General features: G+C 58.0%; 2 protein-coding genes across 9 annotated transcripts in view; one reads left to right on the top strand and one right to left on the bottom strand.

The window, feature by feature from the left end:
* The window catches only part of STX8 (syntaxin 8), a 380941-nt gene that overhangs the window by 340348 nt on the left and 21171 nt on the right, over window positions 1–19422 (top strand). For all 4 annotated transcript variants that reach the window (XR_013405821.1, XR_013405823.1, XR_013405822.1 and 1 more), the window contains exon 9: window positions 19028–19109. The gene's annotated coding sequence lies outside the window, so the exon portion shown is untranslated. The remainder of the gene's footprint in view (window positions 1–19027; window positions 19110–19422) is intronic.
* NTN1 (netrin 1) overlaps window positions 808–19422 on the bottom strand; it is a 245339-nt gene continuing 226724 nt past the window's right edge. For 4 of the 5 annotated variants that reach the window (XM_077970352.1, XM_077970355.1, XM_077970353.1 and 1 more), the window contains exon 7: window positions 808–1249. In XM_077970352.1, the coding sequence (XP_077826478.1) occupies window positions 921–1249 (329 nt within the window). In that variant the 3' untranslated portion in view covers window positions 808–920. Of the gene's footprint in view, window positions 1250–15681; window positions 16067–19422 lie in introns of those variants that run through there. The other variant, XM_077970354.1, reaches the window with a different exon arrangement.

Raw genomic sequence — 19422 nt, 5'->3', positions numbered from 1 at the left:
TCCCCTGGAAAATGTCATAAAAGGGGCTGGTTCCAAGTTTCCAAAAGGAAACTCTCTGGGAGGTTTTGCGTTTGCGATGCCTCCTCCAACAGGCAGCTCCAGCATGAGGCGGTGACCACCCGGCTTGGGCTTCTCAGGGGTGTCGCTGGGCCCACTGCCCTCTGGATGGGCCAGCATCCTGGGTGAGCCCCACGCTGGGCAGAGGCAGCAGCAGGGGCTTCCTCTCCTCTCTCCACAGGTGAACCACCCACCCCACCCCCAAGACCCCACCCAGGAGGACCCACTCAGCAGGTGGCAGTGGAGACAGAGGCCGCCTGGGGCGTGCTGGCCGGACAGGAGCTGTCCGTTCCCCAAATGCTGCCAGAGCCCTTCAGATGGAGGAGCCCAGGCTGTGACAGCCAGTTGGCCCGCGGGGAACTGCTAGAAGGAAGGGGCCGGGGAGAAAGCGGGGATCCCGTCTGCTGCGTGTGGGGTGGTGGTATGGTCGGTGCTCAGCACCCCGCCCAGACGGCGGGCCTGAGAATTCACAGTTCTCCTCCCGTCCCCGTCTCCGCGCCATCCACGCCCCGCGCCCCAGGGCAGGCTGCCCCCAGCCCCTCCACGGCGGCCGCGCCCAGCCCCAGGGAAGCGCGTCTCTGCTCTGGAAAGAGCCCCGTGAGGTAGCTACGTCTCGTCCTCATTTCTCCAGGGCCCGGCCGGCGACGCACCCCGCCCCGCGCGCACGCGGCTCTCGCCCGGGGCGCGCAGGGTGGGGACCGGGGGAGGGGCCGCCGAGGGCCCCGCCCCCCGCGCCGTGCGGCCCCGCCCCCTCCCTCCCCCCACCTGGGAAAGCCCTCGCGGGCCAAGTCCGCGGCGGCCGGGCCCAGGCGCCCGCTCTCGCTCGGCCCCGCCCTGGCGCCCGCCCGCCTGCTGCCTCCGCGCTAGGCCTTCTTGCACTTGCCCTTCTTCTCACGCTGCTGGAACTTGCGCAGCCGCCGCGCCCACGTGTCCCGCCACTGGATCACCAGGCTGCTTTTGTCGGCCACGATGCCGCTCTGGTCCGGAGAGTCCTCGGCGTTGCCCAGCAGCAGGTACTTCTTGAGGGGCTTGATTTTGGGACATTTGCAGGCGATGTCCCGCGAGCGGATCCACAGGCTCTGGTCACCGCGGCGGATGCGGCTCGTGCCCTGCTTGTACACGGAGATGATGTTCACCGTGAACTTCCACCAGTCCCCCGCCTTGTCCGCCTTCAGGATGTGAATCTGGACGGCTGCAAGGAAGCACAGGCAGGCGGGTGGGCCCCCAGATGCTGTGGCCAGGTCCACCCTGCCTGAGCCTGGAGAGAAGGGAAAGGAGACCCAGCCCCAGGAAATGACTGCAGTGTGTGTCCCATGGAGAAGCGCGTGGGTGGTGGCAAGCTGATCGTAGACCCCCCCCCCACCTGCTAACACCAGGGCCAAGGCCGCTGTTCCAAGAGGCTTCGCCACCCACGCTTTGAGGGTGCCACCCAGCACTGCCGTCGGGACAAGCCATCTCCTGGCCTTGTCGAGACACACTTTGTCCAGGAAGCCTACAGGTGCTGCCCATGCCCCCAGCACTGCGCAAGCTGTCTGCCCAGGGCAGGCGCTCGGGTGAGCGCAATGCTGGCGGGGGAGAGGGAGGTTCCTCAGGGGTACGCTTCTTCAAAGACCCAAGTCACTTTACACCAGACCTCATGACACTCCACACACACAGCCTGGTCCTCCAACCAGTCTCAGAAAACCATAATGGGTCCTCAATGCTCAGGGGCAGAAGATGAGAACCCACCCTTTGGGGTGGCTGTAGTGCCTTTTCCAGAGCCCCGGGGTCCTTGGACTGCCGCTTCCCATGTCTAAGCCATCCCTACCAGGGGGCCTCCCTTCCTCTGTGCTGCCCAAGGTCCCCAGACCATTCCTCTTACTCTAAGTTCTCTGCCAGTATTTTCCCTAGTAGAGGACTTCCCCAAAAGGAGCATGCATCAGAATGCCCTGGCCGGCTTGTGAAAATACACTGCTAGGCCCTGCCCCAGAGCTTCAGATTCAACAGATCTGGGTGAGGCTCTAGAATATGCATTTCTCACAAGTGGTGAGACGCTGTTGACTCAGAGGACAAATGTTCCCAGATGTCATTTCTGCAAGATAGTAAGGGAGACTTCAAAAATAAGAGATGCTACACAAACAAATAAAGGAGAAACTTTGCTCTTACTGCAGGACTTTTCAGAGCCTTTAACCTAAGAATCCTGTATATATATGTTGGTTTCTCAAACAACCCTGACTGCAGAACCCTTTGGTTGGTGCATCTCGGTCACCAGAGCCTCATGGAGCCTTCTTGGGGACCTGCTGGAGGTGGACACATGATCATTGCCCCCAGGCCAAGGGGGTACCTGGAGAGGCCTACTGCTGTACTCAACCTCTGTTCAAGAGAAACAGCCATCCACTCACTCCCCTGCCCCGCACTGTCAGAGCAGGGTCCCTTCCCCTCACACGCTGTAGCCTTCACTAGGCGAAGCACTTTATTCCCCAGGCTGGCCCATGAAGCAGACTTGAGCCCTCCGGAGAAAGGAGCAGCAGCTTGAAGAAACCAAGACACAGGCAAGCTCTGTGGCTTCAGCAGTCACAAGCACATGTCCCCAGGGAACGCCCAGCGATCACTTCCCCACTTACCCCTCCACACAATGGACCCACCCCAACTCAGCCTGCCTTCCCACGCTGGCTGGCTTCTGTCTACATCTCTGGGGGCCACTCTGCTCCTTCACTCGCAGGGCAACCCCCTGTACCCACACATGGACCAGGGGATGGGGAGGGGCAGGGACAGCCAGGCGCAGGAGAGCACTGAATGCCAACCGACTCATCTTTCCAGGGCGAGGGAAGCACATTTTCCCATATTTTCATTTCAGCTGCCCCTGGGCATCCTGAACTTTGCACTCCAGTCTGAGAGCTCCAAAGAATGGCTGCCATGACAACCGTTTCCATGTTTTTGTCACCAAGGGACTCAACAGTCAGTGTGAACTGTGGGGTGGGGGGAGCCCTCCAGCCCAGAGAAGTGGCTGGGCTGAGTGTATTTGACTGGGCAGACAGAGGTCACCGTGGCAACTGAGAGCCCCTTAGCTAAGCAATGGGGGAGCCACCCCAGGCATCCCTGAGCGCCCCACTTTCCTCTCCCCAGGACTGAGCTGAATACGAATGAGCTCAGGATACGGCTGTTTCTGCCGTGCTGGACACCTCAGACCCTTTGCACAGCCACAGTGTCCCCAGCCAGCATGGGCTGAGTGGCCCAACAAGGATGCTGTGGGACGCACCCTGGGCTGGGGCTCTGGGAGAGCACAGCTTTGATCCCAGGCTTAGAGCATCTGTTGGTGCTGTGTGCTAAATGGTGTCCCAACAAATTCCTCTGTTGAAAGCTTAACCCCCTGGGCTTCACAGGATGATTTTACTTGGAGATAGGGTCTTTAAAGTATAATTAAGTACCCATTAAAATTTTACAACATTTAAGTATAATTAAGATGAGGTCATTACGGTGGGCCCATGACCCGTGTCCTTATAAGAGGAGATAAAGAGACAGACACACAGAGGGAAGATCCTGTAAGGACGCGAGAAGGTGGCCATCTACAAGCCAGGAGAGAACTCAGAGGAAAACAACCCTGCTGACACCTTGATCTTGGACTTCCAGCCTCCAGAGCTGTGAGAAATACATTTCTATGGTTTAAGCCACTCGATCTGTAGTACTTTGTTCTGGCAGCCCTAGAAGCTAATACAATTAATCTTGAAGATTCTGGGGATGTTGGGCCTCTGCTCAGGGCCAGGCAGAAGGGCAGAGCTGGCAGAGTCTCACGTTTGCTGAGAAGAGCCTAGAGAAAGAGCTGACTGGAGAAGGCCAAGCCTTAGACTTCCTGCAGAGGCCTCCCAGGGACCTTCTCACTCCCTGGGGTCATAGCAGAAGGGCCGCTGAGCCCTGCCCAGCCCTCTCTGGTCTCTGAGCTTCCCCCCATCAGTGAATGCCTTGGAAACCAGGCGTCGCATCCAAAGCAGCCCCCTGTGCATCTCCAGGCACAGCCACACAGGCCTGAAGGGGACCTGCTTAACTGCGTAACACCAAGCGCAAAGCCCTGAAAGGTACCCTCCCCTGGACACCTTGCTGTCGGGAGTCCAGAGGGATAGAGCAATGGGCATTGGTCAGTCGGGAGAAAGCAACCAGCCTTTGTCCTTCCACCCCCATCAGATCTCAGCAACATCAGGGGTGGGAGCTGTCCTGGCCACAGGGGGCAGGGGCACGTAGTGGTAGGACTCATGATTATGCTGGAAAAAGGCTACATTTCCGCTGCCCTTGGCAACCCCTCTACACATTACACAGCCCACCAAGTATGAGCTACACATGCAGTGCCTGGGCCAAGCCCCTGCCGTGCACATACAGCTGAAAATATTCAAAATGTGCATTGCAACAGTGACCTCAGACAGACCTGCCCTGCAGGTCTGGGAGCACGAGCATCAGCAGCCACACAGCACTCCACCAGGCTGCTGTCACGTCCAACCTACCTCTGGCTTGAAGTGAGGAATGATTGGGATCTCTGGGCTACATGGAACCTGGGGCCCCTCCCAAGCCAGATGTACCCGTGATGTCACCCAACGAGGGGGCTTCACACAGTGGGCTATGGGCAGTTCTGCTCGTCCTAGGACCATGGCCTCAAGGATGAGCCTCTTAGACCCTATCATGGTTTTAATATTAGTATCCCCCCCAGATTCGTCTGTTGGAACTTGATATCCAGTGTGAGAATATGAAGTAGGGTCTTTGGGACATGATTAAATCATGAGGATTTCACCCTGTGGATGGGATTAGTGCCCTTATAGAAGCTGACTGGGCACAGTGGCTCACGCCGGTAATCCTAGCACTTTGGAAGGCCGAGGCGGGCAGATTGCCTGAGCTCAGGAGTTCCCTGGGCAACACAGTGAAACCCTGTCTCTACTAAAATACAAAAAATTAGCCAGGCGTGGCAGCAGGCACCTGTAGTCCCAGCTACTCAGGAGGCTGAGGCAGGAGAATTGCTTGAACCCAGGAGGTGGACGTTGCAGTGAGCCAACATCACACCACTGCACTCCAGCCTGGGTGACAGGGCAAGACGCTGTCTCAAAAAAAAAAAAGGAGGCATACTTCCCATGCCCTTTCCACTGTGTGAGGACACAGCAAGAAGGCAGCATTTCTGAAGCAGAGAGCAAACCCTCACCAGACTCGGAATCTGTTGGCACCTTGGTCTTGGACTTCCCAGCCTCCAAAACTATGAGCAATAAGTTTCTGTTATCAGTCACCCAGTCTAAGGGGTTTTGTGGCAGCAGCCCAGAACTAAGACACACCCATACGATGAAACTCACCCCAAGCTAATTAGCCTCGGCCCTTAGCATGCCTGCATTCCCACTGTCCTTGCACTGATGTCCTAAAAATTGTCTTCAAGAACGCTGGAACTGGGGGCTCTGCTGAGGATCCCCCACCGTGTATTCAGAAAGGAGAGAGATGAGATTGCTCTCAGAAAGGCAGATGGTGAGGTCAGACCAGGGAGATGAGAAGTGTGCCGACAGTCCTTAAATTAGGGACTGCTGGCTGGGCGCGGTGACTCACGCCTGTAATCCCAGCACTTTGGGAGGCCGAGGCGAGTGGATCACCTGAGGTCAGGAGTTTGAAACCAGCCTGGCCAACATGGTAAAACGCTGTCTCTACTAAAAATACAAAAAATTAGCCAGGCGTGGTGGTGGGCACCTGTAATCCCAGTTACTGGGGAGGCTGAGGCAGGAGAATTGCTTGAACCCGGGAGGCGGAGTTTGCAGTGAGTGGAGATCACACCACTGCAGTCCAGCCAGGGCAACAGGAGTGAAACTCCATCTCCAAAAAAAAAAAGAGGGACTGCTGTTGTACAGGAAGAAGTTGCCACCTTAAGTCAGAATGGCCATTCTCTGAAGTGGAGACAAGGAAGTCAATGAGGCAGATGTTAACAGAGCTCCTCAACCCTCCTGCCTGGGGAGGGGAGCCTGGCCTCTGCCTGCTGGTGCTTCTGGTTTTACATAAGTGCTCAACGGCTGCATCCCAGGGTCCACAGCTCAACTTCATCCTCCCTTCCTCTGAGCCCTTGCTGCCGCAGAGCTGACTGCTACAAGTGAGTTGGTGCGCTCTTCCCAGCCGACTCTGCTCAGGGCAGGGATCTGCTGTCAGGGCAGACAAAACCAGGGCTGGGACGTGGGAACTGGAACCCTGGATGCTGAATGGGTTGGGCTGACTGGAAGCCTAACTGAGCCCTGGTGCTCCACCATGGGGAGGCGGCGGGTGCCTAGAGCAGATGCCCAAGGGAAAGCAAGAAGAGAGAGTGCAGTTCCAGGGTGGCCAGGAGTGGCCTCCGCTGTCCTAGACACCTGGCTGAGCTTTGTCTCCTGCCCTTGCAGCCCACGGGCCACCCCACTTCTGTGCAGTAAACCCTCCTTTCCTGCAGCCAGCCACAGAGCTCGGTGAAAAGGCTGCAGGTGGGGTGGGGTGGGGCAGCAGCGGCCCTCCCTCTCAGCATTTCTGGGGTTCACAGGAAGGTCTTTCATGCCCAGAACTCTCAGCCACCAGGGCAGTGTGAGCCAAGAGGACTGGCTTCCCTTGCCCTAACCCACACCTTCCTCTGCCCCACAGCAGACGCCCACATGGGGCTCTGGAGGGCTGGCCGTGGCTCCGAGGAGGTGACAAAGGGGCTGAGGGCCAGGTCCGTGGGGGCCAAAGTCAATAAGGGCAGCCTGCAGCAGTGTGGAGTTGGTTCCGGCCGAGGGGCCAGGGGGCTAGGAGGCAGGTCCAGGGCAGGCTGAGTGCCTTGAGCACTTCCCTTGGTTAAGGAGGGCAGTAGAACCAGAGAACCAGACCCCGGGGAGACCAGCCCGGTCCCCTGGGAGGTAGGCACAGTCAGGCCTGGCCTGTCCAGCCCTGGGTGGCTTTTCAGATGCTGCTTCCTGCGTCCCTGGCTGCAGTGCAAGGTACCCAAGTGAGCATCTAGGTCTCCTTCCTGGGGTACCTCAACTTCCTCAGAGTCCCAGTGTTGACCCATTACCAGGCCGTCAAAGGCAACCTGAAAAATGGGGAGCTCCAGGTCACAGCCTCTGCTTAGATTCCTCCAGAGGGCGACTTGTTGCCCCACGGGAGCCCTTGTCCTCTGTCCAGACCCCAGTCCATCCAAAACCTCCCTCCCTCCCCAGCTCCAGTCCGGGCCCAGGAGCCACCATAGCCTGTGAGCTCTAGGCCTTCTGAGGACCCTGCATTGTCACCACCCCAGAAAGTTAATGGCAGGAGTAGATGGGAACTGACAGATGCCCCTCCTTGCAGATTTGGGGGACCTCCTGCTGGGATCAAAGCTCCCCGCCCAGGCCAGGTTGTAGGAGCTGTCGGGCTGGTGCAGAAGCTACAGATGCTGCTCATTCATCTGCCTGTTGGGAACTGACACATGGCAGGAAAGGCCCAGCCCGGAATAAACAACTTGCAGGCTGGGCCCTGGGGGAGTGGCCGCGGCACAGACTCTGGGGGCTGCTGGCCCTTCTCCTTTCCCTGGCAAGGCCTGAGTGTGTGGGACACCTCCCCGGGGAGGCTTCCTGCCTCCTGGAGGTCTCAGAGATTTATGGGCTGCTCGAGGTGGGCCCCCAGTGGCTCCCAGCAGCTTCCCCCTCCGAAGGAGGCTGAGGTGGTCAGCCTCACCCCTCCCCCACCCAGCCATACCTTCCTGTTGGGCCGGTCCAGCTAGGGGAAGCTTGTCACCCATCTGCCTCAGAGACAGCGGCCAGGACAAATGGGGGGGAGAATAGGAACCCCACAGAAACCATGAAAGCCGCGCAGCCCCATAAATCTCCCGCTGTGGAAAGCATGTCACGAGCTGCAGCTGCTTTCCTGAAACGCAACTCAGCACATGCTTCCCAGGCCCTGCGAAGGGAGGAAGGGCCGCCAAAGCCAAGGTTTGGTCTCAGTGATGCTCATCTGCCCTCTCCCGACTCCCTGCCGGGAAATGTAGGAGAGGGGCCGCCACACCTGGGACACGGGGTCACCGCAAGGGGCCGCCACACCTGAGATGGGGGCGGTCACTGTGACCCCCGCCTAGTCTACATCAAACAAGACAGAGGGCTGGAGGCTCACTGTGGCCAGGCCTGGCAACTGCCACTGCTGCCCTCAGGAGTCCTCAGGGATCTCCTGCCATGTGCCCGCCACCTGGGCCCTGCCCCAGGACTTGAACAAGATGAGGATACCCAACTTAGAGCTGGCTGAAGGTTTCCCCTCAACCATAAGAACAGGATGACCCTCTCTCAGGGAACTGAAAGCAGTGTGGACGCTGCCTCAGTTTCCCATGCTAGGTCCTGGTGCTTGGGCTCTGTTTCTGGGAAGGGAGAGGAGTTAGCTACCTGAGACCATTTGTCTACCTGGGGGTCCCCGGAGGACAGGACATTAGGAGGTCTTAGAATCAGAGAGCCAGACCCCTGGGAAGGAGACCAGCCCTGTCCCCTGGGAAGTGGGCACAGTCAGGCCTGGCCTGTCCAGCTCTGCACCCTGAGGCTCATCAGTGAAGAGATCGGGGGCTGGCACCCTTCTTTGCAAGAGGCTTAAGAAGGGGAGTGGATCTGGGCCCTGCCCCAGCTGGGGCGCCCTCGGCATGGGGGCTGCTGCCTCCAGCACAGCAGCCCCGGGGAGAGCCTGCTGCCCAGGGAGGAAGCTGCAGCCGCCTTCTCCCGTTAGAACGAACTGAAACAGCCTGGCTGCCTCTGAATTCCACGCTTGTTCCCCCGACCCTTTAAGGGGCTGGGCCCACCAGAGGCAGGGACATGGCTGTCAAGAGTCACCCTGGAGGGTGGATAGTGCTCCCCTCCGCCAAGGCCCTCCCACCTCTGGCTCAGCCCCAGTGCTCCCAGGCTGGCTGGATCAGCCAACTAGCTCCTTGCACAACAAAGGCATCGGTGAGGGCAGGGCTGGTGGGACATGCCATCGAGAACCACCCAGGAGGAGGATGGAGCAGTGAGCATGCCCCACAACGCCCCGAGGCCGGCACCCTCAGCAGCAGTGGGGGCCCAGCCTCCAGAGGAGGGAGAGTGGGAAATCCATCCTCCCTTGGCGTGGGCTCAGTCCAGTCCACCTTCAGCTCCCTCCGGGGCTCCCAGAAGGCTTGGTATGGAGAGTGTTTCAGCCAGAGGCCACCAGACCTGCAGATGTAGATTAATACCACCCCCAAAGAGCGGGAGTGGCCTGGCTGAGAACCTCTCAAACACTGCCCATTTCCCCACCAAGGTGCCACCTCCAGCAAGCCCCTTTGCCTGACAGCCAAGAGCATCCCCTCTCCACAAGGTGGGCTGGCATTTCCAGGCCGCTCCCGGGGCACCCTGGTGTGGAGCCCTGTCCCGTGTGGGATGAGCATCCATGCACCCTCTACACACGGGACTTGGCTCGGAACTCCTGTCGGCTCCTAAAAGTCAAGCCATCTTCAAAATCTGCTTCCCTGAGGAGACCTGAAGGAAGTAGCTGAGACCCGGGGGCCACAGCAGGGCGGGGGCGGAGCTGAGTGCTGCTGGATGAATTGACTCAGGGGCCAGGGCTTGCAGAGATGCCTCCCAAAGCTCCTGTAGGCTTCTTGGGAGGCTGGGGTCCCCCCCCCCGGGTACCCCCACAGTATCTCAGAGGCCTGAGCCCAGCACACGCAGAGCTGAGCTGGCAGGTATGTGAAGACTTTGGGACAGGCCTTGGGGAGGAAACCCAGGAACAATGACAGAGGTGCTGAGGTCCTCAGTACCAAAGGCACTCATGCCAGGGGAGGGCCACCCGGAACACCTCACAAAATGCCCACCTGTGCTCTGCGTCGGCAGAAGTGCTCTGTGGTCAGACACACACAGGGCATGGCTGAGCCAGAAGACTAGCCTTTCCTGCCTGGTGTCCCCAGCCGCACACTCCGGGCACCTTGGACAGATCCCCACCCCACCCCTACTCTGAGCTTTGGTGTCCCTATCTGTAAAAGGGCAGGAGATACCATTCATCAGATGCTTCTGTGGCCCCTTACAGCCCTCCCTCTCCACCCCTCCTTCCTAAAAACAGGATGCTCAGAGAGGAGAGGAAAACAGCATCGGGAGAGACAAGAGGAAGCTCCAGGGAAAGGGCAGATGAGGGCCAGGAAGCTGCCCAGATCCCAGGGAGAGCCCTTCTGGGGCCCACCTCTCCCCTGAGGGCTCCCCCTCTGCGGGATGGCAAGTCACTGTGCTGGGAAGGGCCGCATCCCCCCCAGAGCCGCCTGGGCTAGGAGGCCCCAGTATCGCAGCACCCTGCCCCCACCGGGCTCACACCAGAGCGGCTTCCTGTGGGCTCTGGGGCTTTTCTGTCGAGCTGTCATGGGGACCGACTGGCCCTCCCTGGCCAACCTGGTGGTCACCCACATTCCACGACCTCAGGCTGACTCACATGGGCCCAGCTCCACATCTGGCCTCCATATGGGCCTGGCACTCGGGGAGAGGGGGGTCACATCTGGTGGGGGAAATCAGAGGATTCCCCAGGGGCCAGTGACCCCAGGGAAGGGTCAGCAAGCCTCCGAAACACCGTGCCACGTGCTGCTGGCTGGTCTTCGTCCTGTCCCTGGACAGGGGGGCACTGCTCAGGGGAGGTGGCCTCTCGCAGCCATCACATCAGCTGCCTCTGGGCCCACAGCAGGGGCCCTGACCTTGGGGGACAGCCCCCAGGGTGCTCCCCTAACATCTGTGCCCACATCCAAGACATAGTAACTTCATTCCTACAAAGGGGCTGATAACCTGTCCAGCTTTCCGCACTTGAAGGAACTGAGCCTGATCAAGAATAGCCATTGACTCCAAGGTCAAGAAAAGAAGAGAGGGTGCTACTGAAGGGGAGACGGTGCTGCTGAAGGGGAGAGTCCATCATTTGCTGTGAAGCCCCGTGTCCCTGAGGCTAGCTGGAGACAAGCAGTGGGAATGGTGAGACCCTCCCCACTCCGGCTCATTTGATTCCCAGCCTGAGCGACCGGACAAGGGCTGAGCCAAGAGCGGGATCCATCCACCAGCACCTCCACCAGCCCCAGTCACCACTGTCCGCCACGCTCTGACCCACATCAGCTCCGCAGTGAGCCACGGCCATCCCCTCACTGCCTCTTCTCCACGCCCGCCTCCACTCCAGCTGGTCTCCCCACTCACCATCAGGGGTCTTCCTGGAAGCTTCCTCCAACACGCAGCCATGCCCATCACCGATTCCACCTCTGCCGTCACCACCCACCACCACCACCGTCCCTGCCACTATGCCCAGTGCCCGCGCTGCACCATCTCGGACATCCCCAGCACCACGGTGCCCGCTCCCGCCTGTTTGCCCACGAAGATGTCTGTGGCCTCTCCTCCAAGGCTCCTCCAGAGTCAGGGGCCCCGTTGGGGTCCCAGTTCTTGAGTGTTCTAAAGGACTGCCGCGCCTACTCCTGCTGCCAAAGCCTTGCCTCCCGGGTGTGGGAGAGAAGCAAGGTCTCAGCTGTGGAGTAGCTAACCCTGCACATGGTATTTTATCTTGTTGAGTCTCAGTGTTCCATTGACAGGAATGAAAATCCCTCCCTCGCAAGGTGTGTCCGTGGAGATTAAATAAGAATAAGCACCAAGGCTGTGATGTACCCGGTCCGGGGCCCAGCAGCAGGAGGGAACAGTTCTTGGATGGGCAAGCCCCCTACTTGGTTTCCACTGGCTTGGGAGGTGCCGGGGCACACGGAGGGTACGGGGATGCAAATCAGAATTCTGCTCAGGTCCCCAGGCCCACTGCTTCCATGGACCCCCAAGAGAGCACACAAGCACATGCACGTGTGTGCACAGTCACAGTCACACAGTCACAGTCTGTCACAGTCAGTCACAGTCACACAGTCACAGTCACACACGCATAATCACACAGTCTCTCACACTCCTCTCTCTCTCTCTCTCTCACACACACACACACACACACACACACACACACACAGCTGAACAGACTCGGCTCCTCCCCACAGATGCCAACAGAACATCCTCCTTGAATTGTATCCTCAGAAATCATCCTTGTGGGATGTCAGGCGGAATACTTGAGACGAATCATCCTGTGAGAAGCATTTTGATTTTTCCATCTGGTGGTGCCAAAATGTCTTTCAACAAAAGGGGTGACTAATAAACATTTCTGGGAACGAATAACTTTTCCAAGAACTGGCAGAAGTGAGATGATCTCACCTTTCAGAATGGGAGCTGTCTTCCCCCCTTTCTGAGTCCCAGGGAGTAGGAAGAGGCCAGCGGCAGCACCCAGGCCACCTGAGGCAGGGGGTGGGGGGGGTGGGGGCGTGGGTGGGAGCCCCCGCGTGTCCACGTGAGCCGGAGGGGTCAGAGTGGCTTCGGCGCACAGATGCAACTCATGAGGCCAACACCGGCCTCTCTCCAGCCTCCCTGGGCCCCACAGTGCACTGAACACCCGGCTCATACTCTTCTCCCATTTCCCCGTGCTATGCCTAGCTTCTTTCTTGGAGACGTTCCTCCCTCCACCTGGGAGCCTTGCTTTGCCCAGTGAGCACTGGTTACTCAGGCTCCCTCCTCCAGGAAGCCTTCCCACCCTCGCCCTCTCTAGAGAATGGACGACACTCTGTGTGCGCCCACCTCAGGCTGCAACCCGGCCACACCCTTCCTTCTGTGGCTTTTGTCTGTGTCGGTCTCCCCTCCTAGACTATAAGCTCTCCGAGGGTCAAGACTGAGCCTCACACAGATCTACAAGCACAGCACCCAAGGCAAGACGGGGCTCACAGCAGGCGCTCAATGAACGGGCGTGGAGGGGCAGCTGGGGGTGGAAACGGGTGTGCGAGGGGCCAGGACTACTTCTCGGGATGTGCATTGCTGTGACGGTGTATGTGTAATGGTGTGTGCATGTGCGTGATAAGTTACGCCTGTGTGATGCTGTTTGTGTGGTGGTATGTGTGTAGTGATGGGGTGTGTGTGATGGGGTGTGCATGTATAATGTGTGTGATGTGTATAGTGGTGTAGTGTGACATGTGTGTGATATCTAATGTGTATGTGGTTGTAGGCATGTGTGATGGTGTGTGTGATGGGGTGTGCATGTGTGTGATAATGTGTGATGTGTGTAGTGATGTGTGTGAATGTGTGTGATGTGTGGTATGTGTAATGTGTATGCAATTGTATGCATGTGTGATGGTGTGTGTGGTAGTTGTGGCTTGTGATTGTGTGTGATGGTATGTATATCTGATGTATATGGTGTGACGTGTGTGATGTATGTGTGGTATGTGTGCCTGTGTGATCAAGTCTGTGTGATGGTGAATCTATTTGATGTGTGTGGGGTGTGCACGCATGTGTGGTACGTGTGCCTGTACAATAGTGTGTATGTGTGATGGTGTGTGTATCTGATGTACAGGGTGTGAGGTATGTGTGCATGTGTGGTATGTGTGGTATGTGTGCCCGTGTGATAAAATGTGTGATGGTGTATCTATTTGATGTGTGTGGTGTATGTGTGCATGTGTGTGGTACATGTGCCTGTATGATTGTGTGTGGTGTGCATATCTGATGTGTGTGCACGTGTGCCTGTGTGATAGTGTGTGATGGTGTATCTGATGTGTGTGGGGTGTGTGTGATGGTGTGTTTGATGTGTGACGGTGTATCTATGCATGCATGTGTGGTGTGTGCCCCTGATAGTGTGTGAGCATGCATGTGTGATGTGTGTGATAGTGTGCGTGCCTGTGATAGTTTGTGTATCTGTGTTTGATGTGTGGTGTGTGTGTGGTGTATGTGTATGATGTGTGATTGTGTGTGTGCGCGTGTGGTGTCTCTGATAAAGTATGTGGTGTGTGATGTGTGTGGTGTGATGGTGTGTGCATGCATGTGTGCCTATGTGCGTGTGTGCCTGATTGTGTGTGCATGCATGTGTGGTATGCGTGTGATAGTGTGCGTGCCTGTGTGTGATAGTCTATGTATCTGTGTTTGATGTGTGTGGTGTGTGTGTGCCTGTGTGATAAAGTGCGTGTGGTGTATGTGATGGTGTGTATGTGTATGATGTGTGACTGATAGTCTGTTTGATGTGTGGGGTGTGTATGCGTGTGGTGTGTGTGCCTATGTGATAGTGTGTGATGGTGTGATGTGATTGTGTATGCGTGCGTGTGGTGTGTGTGTGTGATGGTGTGCTTATGTGTATGTGTGACTGTGATAGTCTATCTGTGATGTGTGGTGTGTGTGTGCCTGTGTGATAGTGTGTGTGATGGTGTTTGATGTGTGTGGTATGTATGATGGTGTGCATGCGTGTGCGGTATGTGTGCCTGTGAGTGGTGTGGACGTGAGCACAGTGGTTGTGTGAGATGTGGGAGGCAGTGCAGACAGGAGGAGGTGAGTGAGGACGGAACAGTGGAGCTCCCCACAGGAGCACAGGAATGGGATGGGAAGAAGGGGGTGGAAGGGAGATGGGAAGGGAAGAGGAGGAGGCAGAGGGGCTCCGCCAAGGAAGCCTCTTGGCTTGGTGGGGTGTGAGGCGGGGCCTCGTGGGGCAGGGCTGGGATGCTTCAGTCCCCTGGCGGTGGTTTCCGGGACCATGGTTTCAGGTGTGTGCTGTGTGACCGCAGGGCAGGTGCCTCCAGCAGGGCCGTGCTCCGCCTGTATCTGAGCTGCCCCACCGGATGCCAGCTGTGTGGTGGGCACGTGCACACCCACCCACTCCACTCGCCACCTCCTGGCAGAGGAAGGGTCCCTCCAAGGCTGGGCTTTCCTGAGAAGCTGGTAGGAATCACGAATGCGCTTGAAAATAATAAAACCTGTCTTCTGGGAACAACTGCTCCCCGCTCAGCCTCCCTGGCAGCTCTCCTTCAAGCATTTGCAAGAAGAGCCAGATCCCCTAGAGGGCAACAGAGGACTGAGTGCCCCAGGAGAGGGCGGCCAGGTGACCTGAGACAGCCTCCCCACGGCCCCCGCCCCTTAGACACGGTGCCTGCTGTGGGCAGGGGACACGGCCAGGGTCTCACTTAGAAGGATATCATGTGCCCTGGACTACACCTCCATGTGACATGAGGAAACCGAGGCCCCGGCGGCAAAGCTCCCTGTCCAGTCACACAGCAAATTAGTAACCTGCGTCTCCAGAGCTCCCTTCGGTCCTGGGGTCCCTCCAATGTGAGTGGCATGGCAGGGCCTTGGCACTGAGGCCCCCCCACCCCAAATCCCTTTGCCTTGCTTTGTGCCTCCAAGCCCACCAGAACTGGGCTCTGGCTCACTAAGTGTGTGCCCGAGAGAACACGGGGCAGGGCTGGTGCCCCGAGCCCGCAGGCCCCGTCTCATCCGCCCCCACTGCCCCGGTCCGCGGAGCCCCAGACCCGCGCTCTTCAGCCACACAAGGGCAAGGCCCAGCCCGCGAGGCATGGAGGAGGAAGGGGGTCCGGGGCTGCTAGCAGCCAGGCCTGCTCTTCACCCAGCAGGGGCAGCAAACCCGAGGTTCTAATTAGCGGCTTCTGGAACATCCAAGTGCCCTGGGTGAAGGAAATATGCTTCTCCTAATTGGCCCCCTGCCGGGTGTCAGTCAGAGAGCGGGGATTACGCAGCCTCCGAGGGAACCCCTGCCCGGCTCGCCCTGGCCCGCCCGGCCTGGCCTCCCCTGCTCTCTCATCCCCAGGCCAGCTCCCACCTGCCCTCCCCCTGCTGGTCACCTTCTCCCTGGGCTGGCCCAAGTCTGTGTGGGAGGGACACCCCCTTACACACCTTCTCAGAGGGGCCAGGGGCCCAACACATGACTCATGGGAGATTCTCCATAGAGGCCAGCAGAGCCCACTGGGGGCCTCGCCCCAGCCTCAGAGAAACCTGTGGGCCTGGCGTTGTCCTCAGGGCCCCTGCCAGCCCCTGTGGGGCCACTCACTCCTCTCTGACCAAGCACGCTTCCCGAGGCCCTGTCCCCCAACTCTGCAGGACTCCTCTGAGCCCTCCGCAGAAGCCCGTGCAATCCCTTTCCAGACACTGTTCTTGGCCTGCCTCCTGCCTGAACACACAGCCGGAGCTGGCGGTGGGGAGGACTCCCCAATTTTTTTTTTTTTTTTTTTGGAGACAGTCTCACTCTGTTGCTCAGGCTGGTGTGCAATGGCACAATCTCAGCTCACCGCACCCTCCGCCTCCCCAGTTCAAACAATTCTCCTGCCTCAGCCTCCCTGGGATTACAGGGTGCACATCACCACACCCAGCTAATTTTTTTTTTTTTTTTTTTTTTTTTTTTGAGATGGAGTCTCCCTCTGTCGCCCAGGCTGGAGTCCAGTGGCCAGATCTCAGCTCTCTGCAAGCTCCACCTCCCGGGTTCACGCCATTCTCCTACCTCAGCCTCCCGAGCAGCTGGGACTACAGGCCCCCGCCACCTCACCCAGCTAGTTTTTTTGTATTTTTTAGTAGAGACGGGGTTTCATCGTGTTCGCCAGGATGGTCTCGATCTCCTGACCTCGTGATCTGCCCGCCTCGGCCTCCCAAAGTGCTGGGATTACAGGCTTGAGCCACCGTGCCCGGCCAATTTTTTGTATTTTAAGTAGAGACGGGGTTTCACTATGTTTGCCAGACTGGTCTCGAACTCCTGACCTCGTGATCCTCACGCCTCAGCCACCCCGAGTGTCCCCAACTTTTAAGTGACCACAAGAGTCCCAGGAACAGTCCTGGAACCGGAAACACCCCACCACCGCCAGGGCTGAGGAATGCCAGGGACAGTGTTAGTCCTGGCTGTGGAGTCACAGGCTTGGAGCGTGGTGAGGAGGACATGAAAGCTAGCGGTGCCAGAGCCCCAGCCCCCATCATCTCCCCGGGGGGATTCCCACTGTGTTCCCCCCGCCACCTGCTCTTCCTCCAGCCTTGTCTTGCAGCAGAAATGTAGACAGCCAGGTGAGGCGCCTGGGCCGTGGGTGTCGGGGCAGGAACCGGGTAACCACCATGAGGTCTAGAAAGATGAGCATGTGGGGCTGGCCCGCAGCTCTCTGCAGGAATTGTGATGGGAAGGAAAAGCTCAAGGAAGGCCTCTGTGGAAGGAGTGGGAGGCCGGGCCACTGCCTGGCTGGGTGACTGGGCAAGTCACCTCACCCAGCCAGGCCCGTGTCACTGCCTATGACCTGAACCTGAAGTCCACCGTCCCTGCCACCTGCTTCGCTGATAACCCATGAGGGAGTCGGGTGTCGGGCAAAGGGAAGGCTGAGTCAGGGAACAGAGGGTCTGATGACACCTGAGGCTGTGCCCCACCCTTCCCCGACAAAGAGAGATGCCCCCCATTGCCCAGGGCTGCTACAACAGGGCAGGACGCAGGGAAGGCCTAAGGGGCTCCTTCGAGTCTATGAAAGGAGGGTGTCAGGTTCAGCAGAGAGAGGCTGCCTGAAGAGAAGGGGTGAGGGGCCAGGAGAGCTCTGAGGGGCCAAAGTGCCCCCTGGAACATTGTTGGGGAGGCAGAATTCACTGGAAGGAACAAAGTCAGAGGACAAGAAAACCAGGTTGAGTCAACTAGAATCCGGTGGAACACAGGATCGGCTTTGGGCAGTTTTACAAGCCTCATTTTCACGATTTCACTTAAAATCATGAAAAACAGAGCAGAGGCTGCGAGTCGGTGCCTTCCTCCCTGCTCCTAGCTGCCTCTCCACAGTGTAGCTGCTGAAACGGTTATTCAAGACGAAAACCAAACCAAACAGGCGATCAAAACAATCCATCCCCCAAGCAAGCCCACCTAAATCCTCTCCCTTCCCCTCCTACTTCCTTGCTGAGGTTACCCCCAGGCCTTGTGCAGGGAAGGATGGGGAGAAGAGAGGGCTTTCCCTCTGCAACCCGTAACTCCTCGGGGTCCGCTGCTTTGCTAGGACGACAGTGCTGTGGTGCCCAGGTCCGAAGCCTAGGAAAGCTGCAAAAGCCTTGGGTCTCCTGCTCAAGTCCTCATCTCACAGGAGGGCTGCCAAGGGGAACGGGGAGAGGCGTGCCCCATGGCCCACCTCACAGTCCCCAGGGGACACTGGAGACCCAGGGCTGGGAGGATGCAGTCCCTGCAGCTCAGGGGCCGCATGTGGTGTTTGGTTTTTTTTGTTTTGTTTTTTTTGAGATGGAGTCTCACACTCTGTCGCCCAGGAGGCCAGGCGGGAGTGCAGTGGTGTGATCTCAGCTCACTGCAACCTCTGCTTCCCAGGTTCAAGGGATTCTCCTGCCTCAGCCTCCTGAGTAGCTGGGATTAGAGGTGCGCGCCACCACACCCAGCTAATTTTTGTATTTTTAGTAGAGACGACGTTTCACCATGTTGCCCAGGCAGGTCTCAAATACTCACCCTCAGGTGATCTGCCCACCTCGGCCTCCCAAAGTGCTGGGATTACAGGCGTGAGTCACCACACCGAGCCCTGAGCTCCTTTCATAACAACCCGGGGCCCCTACTTCCCTGGCGTGGAGACAGCACTTCCTTTAACTTAATGTAACTGCAAGTTTGATTTCTAAATCCAGGTTTGTTTTCCCGTGGGAGTCGGACGTTTCTGCACTGCCCTGGGATGTATACAGCTTAACGCAGCTTTTAGGAACTGACTGTGGACCCCTGGAGGGCCTTGAACGTCGATGTCCATGGCCTGGCAGCTTCTGAATTGATGCATAATACGTGCCAGCTGCTCTTCTTCACCCTGTGGGAGGCCAGACAGCCTGTGGGGAGTGGGGCTGGATGACTGGGGTCTTACCCTGGCTTCAGTGTGTGTGTTGGGAGTGTGCGTATGAACTCTCACATACACACATACAATAAATGAGAACATTTTAGAAGTTCTCTAGATTCCTTTGGATACCTTTGGGCCTCGTCATTTATTTCACTATGCTAAAAGGTCCTGACCACTGTCCTTATTAAAGAAGAAAGCCTTGTTTTCAAGCAGCTGGCCCAGTTAGGATCTCCATGAGGCCCGAGTCCCAGGGCAGGGCCGCCGGACCCTCACGGGGTCAGGGAAGGGACGGAGCTCAGATTCTGGGCGGTGAGGCCTCCTCCACAGGTGGCCTTCATTTCTCACCCCACTTCTTCCACCGCCATTTCCTCCTTCCTCCCCTTTCCCCACCAGCTTCCTTTGGATGCAGAGGTCACTGTTTTCTGGGAGCAAATAGCATCATCTCCATCTTATGGATGAGGCAACTGAGGCTCAGGTAAGCAACGGGACTCATCCCAGATCCCCTGAGAAGCATATGATTAGGACAGTCTTGGGAAGCTGAGCAGAACAAAGAGGTGGTTCTGCCTTCCCAGAGGTGGCCAGGAGGTACTGGGGCTGGCAGGGCCACTGAGGGGATGGGGGCTCCACCTCCTGGGGCCAGCTACAGATGGGACAGGAGAGGTGGGCTACGTCCAGCTGGAGTGAGGAGGAGGACGGAGGGAGGTGGGCAGATATGGATTGTTGTGGGCCCAGAAGAGGGTGACCAGCCCCAGGCTCAGTCCCCGGCCCACCAGGTCAAGGAGAGGCCC

Source organism: Macaca mulatta, chromosome 16 (genome assembly GCF_049350105.2).
Source record: "Macaca mulatta isolate MMU2019108-1 chromosome 16, T2T-MMU8v2.0, whole genome shotgun sequence".
Taxonomy (NCBI): domain Eukaryota; kingdom Metazoa; phylum Chordata; class Mammalia; order Primates; family Cercopithecidae; genus Macaca; species Macaca mulatta.
This window is presented reverse-complemented; position numbering and strand designations above follow the sequence as displayed.